We start from the raw sequence: 20,629 nt of genomic DNA on the forward strand, positions 1-20,629 counted from the left end.
CGCAGAGCCACCAAGAGAAGCCAGAGTGAGCACCAAGCCAGTTGTGTGTGCGTGGTTGGGTGGGGTTGGCTCCGGGAGAAGGCAGGTTATCCAGGTTATCCAAGCTGCAGCTTGGGCCTGGCAGCTCAGCGGCGGACCCTACTACCCTTTTCAGAGGCGCTGCTTGATCTCTCTTCTTTCTTTTTGTACATTTTGTGTCCACATTACCAAACTCTCTTATTGGTTCTAAGTTTTCATTTGACTTTCTTAGATTGTCTAATAGTCCGGGAATAACGGAAAGTGCCCCATACAGGATAGCTTTTCTTAATTTTATGGTTGTTTGTCTCAGATGCTTACTTAGACTTTTCTTGTGATAATGATAGTTAGCTTTCAACAATGCACCTTATTTTTAGAAGCCTAGGCATCAGTCTCGATCTCGAAATAAATGAAAGGCGTTGCGTAATTGCATTTTAGAGCATGGTGCACTACCCGTTTAGTAGTCCATCATAGAGGGTCATCACTTCTACTAGGACTTTAAGAAAAAAGATGGCGGTGGCAGAGTAGGGGGCGCGGCCGCCAACTCCGAATACCAGCTTGCAAAGGGGAGGCCGGGAGGCGGGGCCGGACCGACGCCACGTGGGAGGCCCCGCCCCTTGGCCCGCCCTGCCTCTGGAACAGAGGAGTCTGCGCCAGCTGGTTTAGGCCTCACTGAGCACGCGCACTCCGCCGCATTCTGATTGGCGGACCCACGCAGCCCACCGCACTCAGATTGGTGGAGCCGCTCCACATTCTGGGTCCCGAGCTCAGCGCTGCTCCTTACCCGTTCCGCTCCTCACCTCCTTGGAGGTGGCCCAGGGCCGGGATCGCACGGCCACCTGGCCGCCGGACTCAGCAAGGACGGGCAGGACGGCTTCGGCTTCATCCGGGAGCTCCAGTCCAGGGGCTGGGACAGCTCCCGTCGCTCTTCGTTCCGCCGTACCCTTCTCCACGACAGCGGTCCGGCATGTTTTCCAGGGCCCAGGTGAGGCGGGTTCTGCAGCGGGTGCCCGGGAAGCAGCGACTCGGCGTCTACAGGTTCCTGCCCTTCTTTTTTGTCCTGGGAGGAACGATGGAGTGGATCATGATTAAAGTGCGCGTGGGCCAGGAGACCTTCTGTAAGTGGGGGTGCAGCAGCCTCTGTTTCATTTCAGGCAGGCGGGAGGCGGCGAGGGAGCCGTTTTCCTGGGGGCTGTTCTCAGCTGGTAGACCTCTCATTCCGCTCAGCGCTGAGCTGCTTTTACCCTGGTCAGAAGGGCGAGTGCGGTTCCCTTCGTTGGGCGGTGGAGATCCGCCTGGGCTCTCCTGTAAGCGGGGCGACAAAGGCACATTGGTATCCGATCTTGAGACCTTCCCTGCACTTTGAGAGGAGGGCACGTGACTCCACTCAGGACGCCCTCCTTTCAAGCCTGCCCTTCGGCCATGCCGGTAACACTTTTCGGGCCTAAGGAATAGACTTCTCACAGCACCTAGAGGCGGGTGGGATCTTGAGGATTCATGGAAGTTCCTAACTGGCCAGTCCAAACCCTAGAGAGAACTTGGTTGGCCCGGCTTAGCTAAATACTACTGTCTTTACTGGCCAGAGTCATTGGTACCAATGCCCAGCACTACAAAAAGTGTGTCTGGCATTGCTTTGCTGAGCACTAGCCTGGACAGGCTAGTTCCTCTTCCAGGAAGACTTCCCTAACCCCTAGGCCCTTTCTGCTTTCTCCCTCTCCAGAAACACAATCACTTGTGAATCACCAACCCTCATTTTTTTAAAAAAAGTGCTTTCTAAAGATATTTAATCCTCCTGTGTTCACCCATTCCTTCATATTTAATGAGCACTGATGAGAGGATATAAGGTGGAGGGCCCCCACACCAGAAGAGCACTAATGGGAGAGACAGATCATACAGTTACTATTAAGTGTGATCACTGCTGTGGGGGGAAATTTGGGGGAGCATGGGAGTCCTGGGTGGGGCACCTGAATTGGACTAGGTGGTGCAGGGAAGGCTTCCTGGAGGAGTTACCATGTCAGGTAGGGTCCGAAGATTGAGTAGGTGTCAGCCAGATGAGGGAAACGTTTATGGACTTGAAAGTGTCTTCTGCCAGTGGTAAGAGCAAACCTTGGGGCCTTGGTGTGAAAGTATGCTGCTGTGTTTCAGGGACTGAAGCAGGTGAGCAGAGTGAGGGATGACGTGGTTAGAAAGGTGCCTGGGCAGGGCCACAAAGGGACTGGAGAACCAACAGTGTATCCCAAAGGGCTGAAGAGTTTTAAGCCGCAGCTGGTGAACATATGTGGAGAATGCTTTCTTGTGGAGGGCGGATTGACAGGAACACTTAGGCTGTGTGGTTGTCCAGATTTGAGATGGTGGCCTGGACTAGGGTGAGATGCCAAGAAGTGGGCGGAGTTGAGAGACACCCCAGAGGTAGTACTGACAAGGGCTTGGTGATTGACTGGACTCAGGAAATGAGGAGTGGCGGCTTCTGGTAGGGCAGCTGGGGCAGGGGGAACACAGGCAGGACAGTCCTGGGCTCCATTTTGGACGTGCTGAGGGGGGAGATGGTTATACAGAACTGAAGCTCAGAAGGCAGATCTGGGCCTCAGATCTAGGTTTGTGGGTCATTCACAAGCTGATTGTGATGAAAGAGTTTAAACCCCAACATTTTAAGGGTGACTGAGAGTGACCAGAGAGGCAAGAAGGGAAACATGAAAGGCTTGTTATCACAGAAGACAGGAGGTTCAGGAAGTTCAACTAAGTGAATGGGAGGTAAGCCCCCTCTCCCCTACCAGGAGAGACTTGAAATATGCAAGTACTGATCAGAAAAGAGAGGGTGGAGAGAGGCTGGAGATACCTTGGCCCTTGAGAAGGTGGGAGAGGATGGGACCAGAGCAGGGCAAGGAGTAGCCCTTGGAAGTCAGCTGGAAGAGTTCTTTACTGATGACTTTTCTCTGCGAAGAAAGAGTTCATGGCCATTTCGGGGTGGGTAAAGTAGGGTCAGGGCCATGGCTGAAGAAACAGGACTGCCAGGCATCACAGTGGACCCAGTTAGATGCAACAGTTGGGCCCACAGTGCAAAGCAAGCAGAATGAGGCATGGAGAAGTAAGTTGGATTAATCTGTAGTTTGGGTTTTGAAGGTATATCAAGAAGTTGATATTGATGAGAGGGAATTTCAGCTGATCTGGGCAGGAAGAGAGGACAAGGGCCTGAGGAAGTTGGTGAAGGTCCAAGGACAGAAAGGTAGTAGAGGTTGTGGTCAGAGCAGAATGAACTTATTGCTTCAGAGGAACACTGCAAGCAGATGGTAGAAGTTGAGAAGTAAGGAAGATGAAGGGGGCTGGTGCTTCATCTCTGTTGGGGGTGGTGTTGCCTGGGAAGATGGCACAGGACAGGGTCAAGGAACCTGAACTAGATGCCAGCATTTTCAGAGACTGAAGGGGAGTGATGGACAGCAGGTACCAGTGCAGAGAAGATGGTGGCAAATGGCATAGGACCCAGAGGAAGAAGGTGGAGAATCAGTAGTAGTCTGGAAAAGCAGCAGCTGAGAACAAGGAGACTGCCCTCATCTCCCAGCCCTCAGTTCCTGGGTGTGGCAGAGGGAGCAGCAGAGAGCTATAGGGCCAGAAGTGCCTCTGCAGGGCCAGTTAAGAAGGATGATTTCAGAGAGAAGTGAAATTGCTAAGGGCTGTGCTGGGACATGACACTATCTTTGAAGACACTGACTCTGACCCTGCTATTGATATTGAGAGTTCCTTTAACATAGTGCTCATTTAAATCAAATCTTGTTTTAAGTTTATTCTGGCATTGAGTTAAGCCTTAATGTTGATATTCAGGTGACAGATCTAGACTATTGGTTAAATTACTCAGATATGTATTTTTAATTCCTTAGTCTCTTGAAAATCTAAATAAAATCTTTGTTTGATACAGACGATGTCTACCGTAGAAAAGCCTCAGAAAGGCAGTATCAGAGAAGGCTGGAAGATGCATCAGAGACTGAACTTCAGCAGTCAATAAAGTGAATATGAAACTTTACTACTGGTTTCAACTCCTTTAAAGATGTACTTTTCGGGTCTCTTGTTCTTACATAGAACTGCCTTTACAAAGAACTTTTATAGTTTTCCTGTCTCTGCTTGAATACTTCCCAAGTCACTGATGGACAGCACTTGTGGGAAAATTATTTCCTACTAAAACACACCTACCCATTGAATCTAGTCCATGAAATATTTCTAAACAATTCAAGGATCAATCAGGATGCTTTTCAGTGTAGCCTGAATTGTTTGTGAAGTCCTTTGTTTTAGGCAACAAGGGATAACCTTATTTAGTTTTTTGCAGAATTCAGACTTACTATGAATAAAAGTTATCTACTGTAGGATCATTTAAACGAGGATTATTATGCAGACTACATTTCTGCTAGCTACCAATTTGTAAACATTTTGTTAGAATGTGACCATATGTTATTCATGTTAAGTGCTCTTGTGAACACAGACAACCCCTTTCCTTGCTTGGCTCCACTAACATACAAGGGCTGGACCTCCATGAGGACTGGGGAGCAACACGTTTCACTCCCCTCTGAGATGAAGATGTTGCTTTCATCCAGCTGCTGAAGATAAAGACACTGCTCCTTCCCAAAGAAAGTGAATCTTCACAGCATAAAGCAACCATAGACTTGAGCTAAATCAGAGGCTTAGTCTATAGGGAGAGATTTTCCAATCTGACCCAGAATAAGTTTGGATCAGTTGGTAGAAAAAGCAAAGGCATCTTTCCATGTTTGGATAACCATATCCAACATCTTTTCAAACAAGAAAATATATACATATTAAATAAGACTAAGTTTCAAAATAGTTTCTAACTATTGCTCATGAATAAAGAAGCAGATGCTTAAGGCCACAGGGTATCCTCAAGTTAATGATATCTGCCACAAATTGTTCTAAGGGATTTTTTTTTTTCTAATTTAAGTCAGTCCATTTATGTTAGAACCAATCCAGTATAATTAAGGAGCCACTGACTACTCAGATCTCATTAAAGCACTAATGAGTCACTGCTCAGAGGTGGCTTGAGTATGAAGACCAGTGATGACCAACAGCACCAGGGAGAGGAAGGTAGTTCTCATGTGCGCTTTTGTTACCTCAGGCATTCCTGGTGACCCTAAACCTCATAGTTACTTTTAGTGACTAGACTGCTGCATAATGAATTTAAATTGTGGCCTTAACTCCCATTTGTTCCCCCAACCTGTTTTAGAAGTTTAATATTTTGTACCTATGTAAAGAGCATATGTAACATACATACCTTTTACAAAGAATAGTTGTAAATGCTACTAAAACCATCAGCTAACTTCTGTTGTCTGCTGTGGTTTCCTTCCCTGGCCTATCCTGCTGTCTCCATCCCAGGGAGAATCTCTAGTCTCTAGAAATTTGTGCTAAACTTCCCTAGAGTTTTCTTCATCTTTCTAAAATATATGTATTGGAGTGCCAATTTATTTAAGACAACGAAGCTTTGAAGACAACACAACAATGTCTGACTTCAAGGCAAGCAGACTAGCAAAGCAATTAAAATTGAAGATACTTTCAAAGCATATTAATTTGGATGCTGCAGAACTAATTTTTGTTAACCAAGGTGCAAGCTTTTTAACTTTACCTCAATTTTTTAACAGTTCTACTAAGGAATATAACTCTATCCCACTTATCAGACACTAGGATTATTTAAGGGAACTTAAATAATTTAAACAGCAATGCTCTCATAAGCTGCTTACAGAACTGCAGTGCCCCTACTGTGAACTACAAGGCAAACAATTTAATAACTTGAATTTCAAAAACCACAATACTTCAGAATGACAAAAATCTAATTAGCTTTTATTGCTAGAAGTCTACCTCCACTGGGGTGTTAGACAAAGAACATGGGCTTTGGAGCTTCATTTTATCATCTGAATGGATAGGGAAAGTATTGGGTTGACCAAAAAGTTCATTCGGTTTTTCCCGTAAGATGGCTCTAGTAGCACTTAGCTGTCTTTAACTTCATTCGCAACAATTTTGCTAGACTGTATTGTGACAGGTCTCATATCAGCGTGCATTAAAAAAAAAAAATCAAAATTGAATTTTTGTGCAGGCATTTTAATATTGAAGATGGAAGCAACATTTTCTGCGTATTATGCTTTATTTTTTTAATATAAATTTTATTTTTGGCTGCGTTGGGTCTTTGTTCCTGCACGTGGGCTCTCTCTAGCTGTGGACAGTGGGGGCTACTCTTCGTTGCGATGTGAGGGCTTCTCCTTGCAGTGGCTTCTCATGTTGCAGAGCACGGGCTCTAGGCGCATGGGCTTCAGTTAGTTGTGGCTCATGGGCTCTAGAGCGCAGGCTCAGTAGTTGTGGTGCACGGGCTTAGTTGCCCCGAGGCATGTGGGATCTTCCCGGAGCAGGAATAGAACCCGTGTCCCCTGCATTGGCAGGTGGATTCCCAACCACTGGGCCACCAGGGAAGTCCCTGTGCTTTATTATTTCAAGAAAGGTAAAAACGCAACTGAAACACATAAGAAGATTTGTGCAGTGTATGGAGAAGGTGCTGTGACTGATCGAACATGTCAAAAGCGGTTAGTGAAGTTTTGTGCTGGAGATTTCCCGCTGGACAATGCTCCACGGTCAGGTAGACCTACTGAAGTTGATAGTGATCAAATCGAGACACTGAGAACAATCAACGTTATACCATGCGTGAGAGAGCCGACATACTCAAAAATATCCAAATCAAGCATTGAAAATCACCGCTTGGTTATGTTAATTGCTTTGATGTTTGGGTTCCATAATTTAAGTGAAAAAAGCCTTCTTGACTGTATTTCCGCATGCAATTCTCTACTTAAATGTAACGAGAACATTCTATTTTTAAAACAAATTGTGACAGGCGATGAAAAGTGGATACTGTACTATAATGTGGAACAGAAGAGATCGTGGGGCAAGCTAAATGAACCACCACCAACCAACCAAAGGCCGGTCTTCATCCAAAGAAGGTGATGTATATACGGTGGGATTGGGAGGGAGTCCTCTATTATGAGCTCCTTCCAGAAAACAAAACGATTAATTCCAACAAGTACTGCTCCCAGTTAGACCAACTGAAAGCAGCACTCGACGAAAAGCATCCGGAATTAGTCAACAGAAAACGCATAATCTTCCATCAGGATGACGCAAGACCGCACGTTTCAATGACCAGGCAAAAAACTGTTACAGCTTGGCTGGGAAATTCTAATTCATCCGTCGTATTCACCAGATATTGCACCTGCATATTTCCATTTATTTCGGTCTTTACAAAATTCTCTTCATGGAAAAAAATGCCAATTCTCTGGAAGACTGTAAAAGGCACCTGGAACAGTTCTTTGCTCAAAAAGATAAAAAGTTTTGGGAAGATGGAATTATGAAGTTGCCTGAAAAATGGCAGAATGTGAATATATTGTTCAATAAAGTTCTTGGTGAAAATGAAAAATGTCTTTTATTTTTACTTAAAAACTCAAGGAACTTTTTGGCCAACCCAATACCTAAGCACAGAGTAAATACTCAATAAGGAAGGGCTATCTTTGTTCATCTAGTAGTCCTCTTTTGGAAATCTTGCCTACATCTCTGAAGTTATAACTCAATCAAATTAATCTCTTTTAGAAGTTTGGATCTCTCACGCTGAGTTACTTCTCTTAAAAAAAAATATACACTTGGACCATGGTGTTTTCCAAAACAACTTCTCTCCTAGTAAAGCAGCATCAGTTCTTAGTTTTCACACACGTGTATTAAATTTGGAATTTCTTGCCACATTTATATGTAAAATCCACAAGACGTGCATTCCACATCTATCTGGGGGATAGAAATAGTCTATTAATTTGTTCAGGTATGAACTTTCATTCAGCTGACCTCGCACACTTCCAAATGCAAAAGGAACAGAGTAATACTTAGCACTATTGCTCAGAGTGTTCAGCTGGAATGTTTAACTATACATCAACGATCATTCAAAATATGTTTATGAGCAGAGATGGAAGTACAGCCCTAAACTCTTAGGAGACCAGAACCACAGGGATTTGCAAAGTGATATTAGAGGAAAACAGTTGGTTGATTTTACCAACACCTTCTATTAAAAGTGTTGTCATGTTTTAAGAGATTATAAGCATGATAAAAACATACCCGGGCCACTTCTCTCTTCTGGCCACACACAGCTATTTGAAATGGATTACACTGATTTATGATACAGGACATGCTTGCCTTACCTTCCATCATCAGTAACAACTCCCTCTGCAATTTTAACTTCAACCTGCATTTCTGCCCATGCTGAAGACATGTTAGGAATCCTTGACTGCCAGTCTGAGAGGCTTGGCATGGGCATGTCAGGCTGCAGTGTGACTACATTCGGCTTCTGTGTTAATGCAGCCTAAGCCTTGGATCAGTGTCTGGACACTGACTTTTGCCTCTACCCAAGGAGCTCTCTTCCTTTAAATTGGCAGCCATATCCCTGTCAACATAAAATCAAGGCTTGCAGAAATTAAACCTACTTGAAACTAACATCTGACACAGCTTTAACAAAACAACCAAACCTGGTTAATCCAAATCACTTTGCAAACTCCATTTTTATTTGGATTAAAAAGCTTTAGATGAACAAAGATATGATACATACATATTATAAGACTAGTTATCACTTAAACCTCTTTTGATACAGAAATTAGAATAAACCAAGTTTTAATCAAGTCTGAAAATGTTTAAGTTCAAAAATCAACAACACCAATTTGGAGATTTTACACAAAGAAGAGTCCCCTCTTAATTCTTCCTCATAGGAAGAAAAGGGTGGGTTCAAAAACAAAGTAATTCAAGGCCTTTTAAATCAGTTGGCTGACATACTATTTTAAACCTATAGGTCTTTTTCCGCACATAAACAAAATTCTTTTCCACATGAACTTACATTTTGAAAACATTTAGGCCATTATACTTTCTAAGCCATATCACTACAGTTCCTAAAACTCATGGAAAAAAAAGATGTATAGTTCACATGTACCTTTTAAAGTCAGGGCTTTTTTTTTTTTTCTTTTTCTTTTCTTTTTTGGAAGATGGCTGACCTCAAATCTTATATCCTAAAATATTAATTGACATTCTCCAAGTTAATATACAGAAAGACATGATTCTAAAATAAATACATAGAGCTTTTTTTTTTTTTTAAAGGTAATTAGGGCCTGCCTAATGGCCCCCTGGCCCGGCTCTGCACTGCCTTAGGGAAGCCCCTGGCTGGATCTATGGTTCCTACAGCACCTCCAGACACTGAGAAGGAGCCTGGAGGAGGAGTGCTCTGGCTTCTAATGCCCCACATAGACCACAGTGAAGAGTTTTTAGAGTCTTCCCAAAGAAGTCTCTTCCAGACCTTAAAAAGGGAAATAAGACGGGTGCATGAAATAAATAAATAACTTAACCAAAATTAAATTTCAGGTTCTTTGGTGTAATTCAAGGATGTCTAGAAATAAAATAATCTGATTGTATTATACAGTCCATGATGATTCAATGGCCCAAATAACCAAGAACTGAAGATTTCTTTATCTGATTCAGTTTAACAATAAGGTACTGACATAGTACTGCAAAACATTTTTTAAAATTCAGAACTGTTTAAAATACTTGATGCAAATTGAGATCCAGTGGTTGACTTATAGGCAATTAAGTTATAAGGACCTCCTGTAATTAAAGTATCTAGATACAAGAGACTTTTTTCCATTCTAAACTCTTCTTCTGTCCCCATGATTTAGTAAGAATGGTAATTAAATATCCAGGTATTGACTCATACCAGATTAAAAGAAAAAAGTATCCTCTGAGAGTCACTCTCAATTTACAAACAGCAGTGGAAGCTCCACCACAATGGCAACCACCTTGTTACAATAAAGCAGGTTTCAAAAACGCTGAGTGAAATACTGAACCATGTTTGATGCTTTCCACTTGTCTGAGCATTATATACTGCCTCCAAATGTTTTTTTCCAGAGTCATATAAGAGAGACAGGGTCATCAAACCTAAGTGTTTGGGATCTGTAATGGTCTTTTTAGTGAGCATTTTCTTAAATTATGATTTCCTTCTCCTGAAATTCAAAAGCACAAGCTGAATTTTAAAATTATTTTATAAAGTCTTAAATTTCTGGTTGAGAATTACAACCCTGAAACTTAGGAGAAAAAGAAAAAAAAAAAGCCAGATCTGATGAGGAAATAAAGAATACTAAAACATACTTGCATATGCAGGCAATCCAGCCTTTTACAATTATGCTTCTGACACAGCCCATATCTGGTTAAATGCACTCCCTTCCCTAAGTTAGGTTAGGTGTTATGTTTAAAAATAAATCACCTCCAGCACACCTCAATACTTTCTTCAAGATGAACTTCAATAATTTGCAATGTAGAGATTTAAAGTTTTAAATCACCTAACATGTATAGGCATAAATTGTGAATTCATTACAAAAAGATCAAAAGTACCCTTAAACTTACCTGTCAAGACTAAATATAATTCAGGGTTGTGCACATGTTCTGCAAAAATAACTGACACCATAGATGTCTAACTCAGCACAAGAAAAAGTGCTTTCTCCCTCCAGGCGTCCGGGAGCTGCATTAGCTGCAGAAGAGTGCACAGTGCTGACTTCAGAGTTCTGAGTTACTAGAGCAAATGTGCCATGTCTGCCAAACATCTACAATCCAACTAACAACCTTTCACTCTACCTGGAAGAAACAGTTCTTGCAAAAGTGGCTTAAGATATTTAGGCACGTGAAACAGACACAAGTACACTCCCCTCTCTAAGATGTAAACTAGGGCCAACTTCACATTTCATTGACAACTTAAACTAATCTGTAAACTCTTGTGTGTTTTTTTTTCATTTTGTTTGTTATTTAAAAAAAACAAAAACAAAAAACCAACCAAAAAAAACAAGAAACAGAAACCCCAAGCCAAGACAAAAAACCTTTGATGGTTTCAGCTCTATGGCAACAAGTAAAAAGATAAAACTCCAAGTCTAAATACAACCAATTATGAAACTGGTTTTAAACGAAGGAAACATATGCAAAAAAAAAATCTTTGTGTATTTGATAAAGTCAACTTAATATAACAAAAACAAATTGAAATAGCTTATTAAAAGTGTCCTTATATAAAAATGGCCTTGTGATGTACAATAAAATGCAATAAAAATGATCATCCTTTGTTCCTCCCCCCACCCCCAGTAACTAAAATGGCTACTGTTCCACAAAACTCTTTATGCTTCTATAAAAGAATCGTAATTGATGTGATTAAAGGTTTTCTAGATTGTATGCTTGGCGAATATTGAGGGTGTCTCGGAGCATCAGATCCCGAAGGCGCCAGAGGGCGTCTGCCATGGTGGTGTGGGCCCCTTTACTTTTCAGCCAGTGAGAGGGGAGTCGGCTCTCCTGTTCTTTTGACAAATGGACATCGCGTCTTCGGGCTGAAAATTAAAGTGCAGACAGAGAAATACAAATATCAGTCCTAAGGTCTGACAGATTAAAACATGAAACATTTATTATTTATTGAATATTATGAATTTTAACTCTGCAGAATACTTCCAAGCAAATTTCTTACATTGTTTTATTAGGCATCTTGGTTTTTAGAAAGCTATTTTACTTAGGTATGAGACTACCTAGCCAAGGATGTCTCGTTTTACACTTTGCAGTTTATAAATTATCTAATGTCTACTTTTTTTAATTAATTAATTAATTTTTGGCTGCATTGGGTCTTCGTTGCTGCGTGCGGACTTTCTCTAGTTGCGGTGAGTGGGGGCTACTCTTCGTTGTGGTGCGCGCGCTTCTCATTGTGGTGGCTTCTCTTGTTGTGGAGCATGGGCTCTAGGCACACAGGCTTCAGTAGTCTTCAGTAGTGGCTCGCGGGCTCAGTAGTTGTGGCTCACGGGCTCTGGAGCACAGGCTCAGTAGTTGTGGCGCACGGGCTTAGCTGCTCCGCAGCATGTGGGATCTTCCCAGATCAGCGCTCGAACCCGTGTCTCCTGCATTGGCAGGCGGATTCTTAACCACTGTGCCACCAGTGAAGTCCTAGAAATTATCTAATTTCTAACAATTACTTCACAAAACAGCTGCACAAGATAACATAATTACTAGAATGGGAATATAAAAGTTGTACAAACACCTAAAAGATCTGATCATTAATATTTAATAGTTACTCCAATATTAACAAAAATTCCTAAAAAGGTAAATGTGAAGAAAGGGAAAACCACCTACTACTCTTAAAGCAATCAAATGATCAAATTTGGCTTAGAAATGAAAAATGAACAGAAACTTCCAAAGTTCTTTCCAGAAACTAGGCAAGTTATTTTAGTAAGTACTGAAAATATGCTGAGCCTGCTGAACTAAATGAATAAACTTCATAGGTTAATAGAAACATGTCTTCCAATATTATTTTTCTTTTTTAAAAATTGAGGTGAAATAATTTTTTTTTTTTTTTTTTTTGCAGTACGCGGGCCTCTCACTGCTGTGGCCTCTCCCATTGCGGAGCACAGGCTCTGGACGCGCAGTCCCAGCGGTCATGGCTCACGGACCCAGCTGCTCCGCGGCATGTGGGATCTTCCCGGATCGGGGCATGAACCCGTGTCCCCTGTAACGGCAGGTGGACTCTCAACCACTGCACCACCAGGGAAGCCCTGAAATAATTTTTAATTTACCCAAATCCATCTATGCTATCCCCAAATGCCTGAAAAATAATTGAAAAAATTCAGAATATACTTAAGAAGATAGCATAGATATTTCTGACAAAACTAAGCTTTGAAACTCAGCAAAAAAACATTTTCAGTATGTAATGTCAATATACAAAGAAGCTCCAAACCCTTCTACTAAGTATACAATTTATTTTACTTATAAAGGCATACCTCAGGTTTGGTTCCAAATCACCACAATAAAGTGAGTTGCATGAATTTTTTGGTTACGTTTACACTATACTGTAGTCTATTAAGTATGCAATATAGCATCATGTCTAAAACAACTATGTACATACCTTAATTAAAAAAGACTACACTGCTAAAAAAATATTAACCATCATCTGAACCCTCAGCAAGTCGTAATCTTTTTATAATGGTAATATCAAAGACTGTTGATCACAGGTCACCAAAACAAATATAATAATAATGAAAAAGTTGGAAATATTGTGAAAATTACCAAAATGTGACACAGAAAAACGAAGTGAGCACATACTACTGTAAAAACGGTGCCGAAAGACTTGCTTGACACATTGCCACAAACCTTCAATTTGTAAAAAAATGCAGTATCTGAGAAGAGTAACAAAGCAAAGTGCAACAAAACAAGGTATGCCTGTATAAGAATCATGGATATTTATCCTGATATAATAGGTCCATAGCAGCGAGAGGACTTTGATAAAGCATGGATTTCGAAAAGGCTTCTTGAGGACTCTCCTTACCTGCTAGGGTCTGGTCCCACTTGCTAATGCTGTTGGACTCAGCACTGAGTCCTTCAATATATTTTAGGTAGGCCTCTGAGTGGAGAAGCCGTTGAGTCTTCGGTGGGGGAGCCACAAACATGGGTGTTGTTGGCTGCTGTATGACAGGGGGGCCGGGTGGATGTGGGCCAGGATATGGAGGTGGTGCCTGCTGCCCTGGAGGCCCCAAAACACCTACCTGAAAGAGCACAGACACATGGTGAGGGAAAAAAAATACTCAGTGCATGCTCTGAGAAAGAGGGTAACTTGAATTCTGTTGAGTCCTAGAAGATCCAACTTGGAGGCTCACCTGCTGTCCATATGGACTTCCACCTGGTGCTGGAGTCCCTACCATAGGGGCCACTCCTTGGTTCATCACACCTATAATTCAGAATTACAGGCACAATTAGAGGCTCTGGGTTGAGAAGACTGAAAACTACTGTCTGATAAGAAAGGCCATTTATAATGCAAGCCTATGATCTCTGCCCTGAGTCTTTATGGATAGGAACCCTAAGCACCCAAAACAGGATGTAGCATTCATATAGAAAATGCATGTTCTTTTGTTTTCTAGGTACTTTAAATACAAAGCTAGGACAACTTGTCAGATGTACATTAATTATTCATGGCTTAGAAATAATTTGAACCCTGCATAAAATTCTAGTATTTCCCTAGGTAAGCTACAGTCAGAATACAACTATATTTTCAAGGTATTTTTCTTTTGACAACACAGTTTCCTGCAACTGAAGCCCGTGTTTAATTTCAGCAGTAATGGCATTGCAACCAGGCTCAGCTGTATGCAATGTGTTAGGACAGCAGGGACATAAGGGAAGAGGTTTGTGCAAGTGCACATTAAATGACCTTTGTGGAGGCTGGAGGCACATTCTTGCTGTCCTCTCACAGGCCACCAGCACCTCTGGTTCTAACTGGAGTCACTAATGTTGGCAGAGAGGGGACACTGCCATTTGATAGACCAGCACTTTGAAAAGGAATCATCCGGAAACAGAGCAGCCTTGGTGCTATCACTTCAAATGCAAAATGACAAAGGGAAAGAGAAAGATTCCATGGTCCTACTATATTTGGACTTTGTATAAACTTCCCTTGGTGACTCCTCACAAGCAATTTCTGTCACACAAGCAAGTTCTGTCTCATAGGTCCTAGTTGATAATAACATGATGTCTTAAATTTAGCATCTGGGGCTATTTTAATCTCAGGACCGTCCACTTCCTAGTCTCATAAAACAGAGCAATAGGTAAAGGACCCAGTTCATTAAAAACTAACAAACTACAATCAAAACCCTGGTGAGCTACTGCTTAAACCTTAAACAAGTCCAGCTGGCTGCACGGAAGGATCAACAGGAGCTAACTTCATATTCTATAGTTTCTCTGGATTCAAAATGTTGGTATTTTAACCAGGCAGAACCAACCCACTATTCTAAGGTTCAGAATTGCTAAATACCACTTCCAAGAAGTATTAGACGTTTGTAAGAGAGAACACACTAAGTGAAAACAAGCTTTCTGTTTACAAAGCAGGGATTTTTATATTCCAAGAACCCAGAAGGGTACCTGAACCACAAGAATAGAATCTTAGTGATTATTTGTGAGTGAGTGAAGAGGTTGCAGTGAGTAAGTTGCTGCTCCAGCAACATATTATTAACCCCTGTTCCCCTAGGACACTCACCCACCTTAGATTTCACAACACAGTGGGCCTCCCTGAGCTGCCTGTATCAATCTCTGCAGGGCAGCACAAAAAAATCAGCAACCAACCCCCTATGTGCCCTCTGTTTACAAATGCCATGCCAGGGGGCAGCTGGTGAGAATGCAGGCTGAGTCACCAGAGGAGCTCACTGAATCTCCCTCTTCTCAAAGCCTGATCAGACGTGCGTGTGTAGATACTAAGAGGGGTTCTTCCCTGTCTCCTTATCATCAGGTGTGTTGTGCTTTCTTCAAATGCATTTAGAATCTGAAAAAGGGGCAAAGGGAGACATCTACCCCCCAATACCCACCAAAAGACCAGCTACCTAGAGGGTACTGGCCTTCGGTGTGACTCCCGCTGAGTAGCACACGCACCTGGGAGTTAAGTCCAGCTTAGTCTCACTGCTCAGTCAGATACTCTTGCCAAGGGGAGAGGGCACAGAATTAAGGACAACTCCACCTGCCACAGGAACACACCCATTTTATGACTGACACCTGCTGCAAGAGCAACTCACACATAGTCCACCACTTCCATAATGAAGCACCCACGCCCACGAACATTTCCTCCTCTGGGTGTGTCTAGATCAAATACTTCTGTGGCATTATGGCCATTCTCTAAGCAACACTCACATCACAAAGAGTGTTACTGAAGGCTCTAGGCCGAGCCACCAGGTTAGCTCACCCTACATACTGCTGGGCACACCCTCTGAAGCTTTGTTTGGAACTCTTTATAGCCACGGGATCGGTAGATCCAATGCTGTTGTAAGCAAATCTAAGGGTTTCTACATTTTGTCATCTGGGCCAGGCCTTTAGCTAATATTTTGGATAATGGATCAAATACTATTCCAAGTCATCTTAAGGTCACATTCCCTCCAAATAGATACCTAAGGGTCAGTTTTTTTGCATATGATGGCAATTAATATGGGAACTTGTGATTTTCCTTTCATAATAATCTTTCAAATTTGCTAATTAATTGTAAAGGAAAACTGTACCTATTTCTGGGCTCCACTTATATGTTTCTATATGACATAACTTCTGAGCTTGTTGACAGACAAACCAGTGTCTCCAGGTAGCAAGGTGGGCTATGCTGTTCTTTAAATGTTATGTCATCCTTCTTTGGGGACTCAGAAATAGAAAACTCGTTCAGGACAAATTCGTTCTCTCCCTCCTTTCTGTTGCTAGAAGGACTGACTGAAGGATTTCTACAGAGTTCTACATTAGCGACTCTGTAATTCCCTTAGAGGGGAGGGGCTGCTTGAAAAGCAAAAGATGGAGCAGGGACTCTACACAGAAGACCCTTTGAGATAAGAATTGAACCAGAAGAAGAAATGTACTCAGGAGCAAAAAGTGCTTTTTATACCAACTGGCAATTTGGGAAACTTCATTCACTGATAAAGAGAGCAGAGCATGACCTCCTAGGCTGTGTTTGGCTTTCTGAGCACGTGTCAAGTTGTTTGAGTGATTTTAGAGTATGCCTCCTGCCCCTTGATCTGCTGAGTCTAGTTTCTGTCATGTGTCCTGTGCTGCTGCTAGGCAGCCAGGTGCTCAAGGGCACAGGTGCTGAGCCACCTGCTCAATACACAGGACAGGTCCTACTGCTGACATCCCTGGGATTCTCAGTGAGGGAAGGCCTGCCCACATGGGCAGCAGGTACCTCCTGGAACAAATGGCTGAAGGAGGAAAAAGAGAATATGAAGATGAGATTAATGAGTGAATGAGGATGAAGTTCTTACCCGGTGGTGGTATGCCCGGGAGGCCGGGCACACCTGGCGGAAGATGGTGGGGTGGAGGCCCCCCGGGGTGAAGTGGCTGCATGCTGCCCATGCTAACAAGGCCATCAACTGGGCCCTGCAAAGGTGGAAGGCCTGGCGGATAGCCACCCATCATGCCTTGAAGGACACAACAAATTTCAGACATGCATCATTAACATGCAACATGAAGTAAGTAATAACAACCCCCCCCATGCACTACTAATGAATAAAGCACCCTTAGTACTGCATGATATAACGGCAATTAGTGCAATTATTTTGTTGCAATAATGAACAAAATATAAAGTTACAAATATGAAATACATTTCTGGATGAATTAGTACTTAGTACATTATTATTTGTAGTTATTTTCCCTGTGATAAATACGCTGCATGTTTTCAGTTAAATAATAATAAAGAGGAGTTCCAGTAACAGCCTTCCCAAGGTCATGATTATTGCAAGGTGTTCAGAGACCCGTTCTGCCTACTGCGATTCTACTGAAGAGTATAAACCCCATCATTCCACTATGCCCACACTCATATGCCTATCACGGGTACACATGAGGGGAAACTGGAATGGAGGAAAATGAGGCACACAGCCCTGATCACAAAGCATGGTTCTCCAGCATGGGGGAGGCGGCAAGACTTTTTCAAGACTTCTATGTCCATTCCTCCTCCCTTTTAGCCCCACCACTGCTGGTAAGAATGGATCATGCTTGAGCTTGAGATGGGGAACAGCTAAGAGTAATCACAATGAATGATGTTTCATCTTTAGATCTCAAAACATGATAAAATAAAGATAAAACCTAACTCCCCACCCCCACCCCGGCCACCAGCCAACCTAAGCCCAGGTCACTCAGTAGCCTGCACGCAGATCTTAGGAGGAATGGCTGGAGAATCAGGCTCTGTTGACATGAGAAAAGGCCAGTTGTCATCATTGTCCCCAAGCACACAAATGTCCTCACAAAGACCTTCAGTTAACAGGGAACATTTTAAATGAGGTAGAGAATTTCTGTGAACAGAGGTTTTTATTCCTTTATTTTCAAAGTGCATCTTCACAACACAAAACACTTCCTGCTGGCTAGGGAAGAATTTCAAAAAACAAGTATTTTTGGCAAAAAGAGTGAAAGGAAGAAGATAATTTCAGAATGTCAAAGACTCACCTATCAAAAGAACTTTAAAGCCATATGACATTTTTTTAAGCAAGGAAAACAACTTGATTTTTCTGGGATTTGAAATGATCATAATGAACAAAACACAAGGCTCCCCACAAAATGCAATCACCTTTGGTCACAGCTTCTTGCACAAAGGGAGGGGTTGAGGAATTGGTGCAAAACCTCATTTTTATATAATACTCTTTGTAGAGGGGTTCTGGAAACAGTGCAAGACTCCCGGTTCTAAGAATTATACTCTTTGATTTTCCCTGAAGAATTGTTTGAAAGGTATTTATTTATAAAAGTTTAGTCTTTTGAAGCTATAAAATTACTGCAAGTTCTGAGATTGATTCAGCTTGCCTCATCGATCATATCTAAGCTGACTAAGAAACTTACAATTACACAAACCAATAAAACAAATTTTAAATAATAATCACCTCTGTACATAAAATAGGATTATCAGTTTCATTTTCTTAAAATGAGAGTTCAGAGATAAAAACTACTTTTGAACAGACACCACCATCTTAAACATGAGGAGATCCAATGCTACCAAACTGTCTTTTAACCATACCACCAGACAGAGCTTTTAGGGATAAGTAGGTGGGAATTCAAGAACGTTAGGAGGCTTTGCTTTCAATTACAAAAGCCCATCTGAACGCAGCCTTCATGGGCTGTGGTTGAAGAAATTACTAAGAATCGAAAGACATGACACTTGTCTTCATTAAACTGTACTTTGGCATTTATTATCCCAGTCACATGTGTTCAAATGAGCTTCAATGCTTGTAAGCAAAGCTGGTCTCAGACAGCAACAAGGCTAAGACTTAGGCCCTATGCAACCTGTAAACCCATAAGAAATCACTCTCTTAAGCTGCAAAGTCCCCACTGTGGACCAAAGACTGCTTACTGTAGAGAATGCTTGCCCTGCACTCCCACAGCCCAGAAGTCTGGGCAGCAAAAGGTTTAATAATGGAGCAGGGGCTTTCTGGAAGGGGGCCACCCTCCTTACCCATCAGAGCTCTGTGATGTTATTCCCCAACAGGGAGCTAAAATGCTGCAGCTGCTGTTTTTCAATGTTTTTAGCTGTTTGAATTGGTTTTGTTAATGTGTCCCTGGGCTTTTTAGTCAAGGGCACAGTGCTGTAATATCACACATCAAATAGAACAAAAGAGAATGTCAATGAGGGAATTCTAACTTTCAAAGTCCCCATGTTCAAGGTCTGATTTCTAAAAACCTCTGGCACCCCATTAACCAAAATGGGCCATGGAATAGAGCAGGCGATTATGAGATTTGTTAGATCAACATCAGTTACACTGAAAGTACTGAAAGCCATGATTCAGATGTGCTTTGGCGAGTGCAACTGCTGAGTTCAGCGATAGTGCATTTGAGAACTTGCCATCACAAAAGGTAGGAGCAACAATGGAAAAGTTATCTTCTGCTACTCTGCCTTAAAAAGCAAAAAAAAAAAAAAAAGTGAAAACAAAAACAGCATCCCAATGAGCCTGTCTTGAGCAACACTATCTTGGACTCCCTGAAAAAAGAGGTCAGACTGCTTGCTTAAGAAGAAACACAGCTTGAATGGACCTCACCAGGCTTAGAAAGATCACGAAGGAGGGACCCGAGAAGTGGTCTGCAGGTTTCTCATTGGAGACACGTCAGACAAGAATATTCAAGAACAGCCAAATTTGCTATGGCTACCAGAACCAGAGACAACACACACAAGCAAACCACATTCATCTTTTCTTTTCTTTTTTTAAAAATATGTGACTGGGATACTAACAGAAAATGCAGTTTAATGTAATTAAATAGAAAAGCATTACAGAGTGGGCACAATGAATTGATTAAGGACTTTGTATTCTACTTAGCAGTCATGCACATTGGTGACCAAGAAAGGATTTACAATTCATTGTCAAAAATCCTTTTAAATGGTCAGTCTTTTAAGGATGGCTGCAGCAGAACAAGGCAAACTGAATACTGGAATGAGATGGGAAAATCATCACCACCTAAAGACTAGTTTTGTGTTTTCTCTTGGTAGTCCCTCCGGAACAGAATTCAGGGTCTGTTTATATTTTCTGCTGTAGAACTCTATCAAGAGCAGTCTGCGGTGGAGAATATCGCCAGACCATGCCCACAGCCAGGGAAGAGCTGCTCCCTACCAATTCCCAGGATTGGGCCCAGGGCCCATTTCTGGGGCAGAGGGGAGGCATTGCCCATAAGGGAAAGGCGATATAAGGACAACATGGATGACTTCAAACTTTGAATCTGTCATGAGAAAAGCCTAGAGACTGTGGCTTACTCCTTGTTGGAGGAAAAAAAAAAATGAAGGAATTTCTTAAAGTGGAAAAAAATGGTCTTAGCTCCTGTTTTTACCTGCAACAGGTGTCAACTGCTGATTGAGCATCCCCATTGGTGTTGGTGGTGGCACCACCCCCATGAGAGCCCCCACAGGGGTGCCTGCTCGGGGAGAAGCACTCGGCTGCTGTTGCTGTGCTGCTCGCTCTCTCTCCTGCTGCTCAGCAACTTTAGCTGCCCGCTCTGTAAAGGCATTTCAGATTTTCAATTCTGTTTTTAACCCAGGAATTCAAAATACCATCCATTGCATTCAACAGGACTAGTA

General features: G+C 42.3%; 2 protein-coding genes across 11 annotated transcripts in view; one reads left to right on the forward strand and one right to left on the reverse strand.

Annotated features, from left to right (window-relative positions):
• The first annotated feature begins 761 nt into the window (after nt 1-761).
• Nucleotides 762-7,463, forward strand: UQCC5 (ubiquinol-cytochrome c reductase complex assembly factor 5). Its single transcript, XM_082663155.1, has 3 exons — nt 762-1,133; nt 3,926-4,013; nt 6,887-7,463. Exons 1-3 carry the CDS (start codon nt 983-985, stop codon nt 6,891-6,893), a joined length of 246 nt encoding a protein of 81 aa, XP_082519281.1. The 5' UTR covers nt 762-982; the 3' UTR covers nt 6,894-7,463.
• Nucleotides 7,464-8,578: 1,115 nt separating this feature from the next.
• PBRM1 (polybromo 1) overlaps nt 8,579-20,629 on the reverse strand; it is a gene marked incomplete at its 5' end in the record, with an annotated part of 101,696 nt that continues 89,645 nt past the window's right edge. For 6 of the 10 annotated variants that reach the window (XM_082663149.1, XM_082663147.1, XM_082663148.1 and 3 more), the window contains 3 exons: nt 8,579-11,429; nt 13,406-13,622; nt 13,734-13,804. In XM_082663149.1, coding sequence (XP_082519275.1) covers nt 11,257-11,429; nt 13,406-13,622; nt 13,734-13,804 — 461 coding nt within the window. In that variant the 3' untranslated portion in view covers nt 8,579-11,256. Of the gene's footprint in view, nt 11,430-12,494; nt 12,590-13,405; nt 13,623-13,733; nt 13,805-16,847; nt 17,004-20,382; nt 20,548-20,629 lie in introns of those variants that run through there. The other 4 variants (XM_082663154.1, XM_082663145.1, XM_082663146.1 and 1 more) reach the window with 3 other exon arrangements.

The sequence above is a fragment of the Grampus griseus genome (genome assembly GCF_964374135.1).
Source record: "Grampus griseus genome assembly, chromosome: 10".
Taxonomy (NCBI): domain Eukaryota; kingdom Metazoa; phylum Chordata; class Mammalia; order Artiodactyla; family Delphinidae; genus Grampus; species Grampus griseus.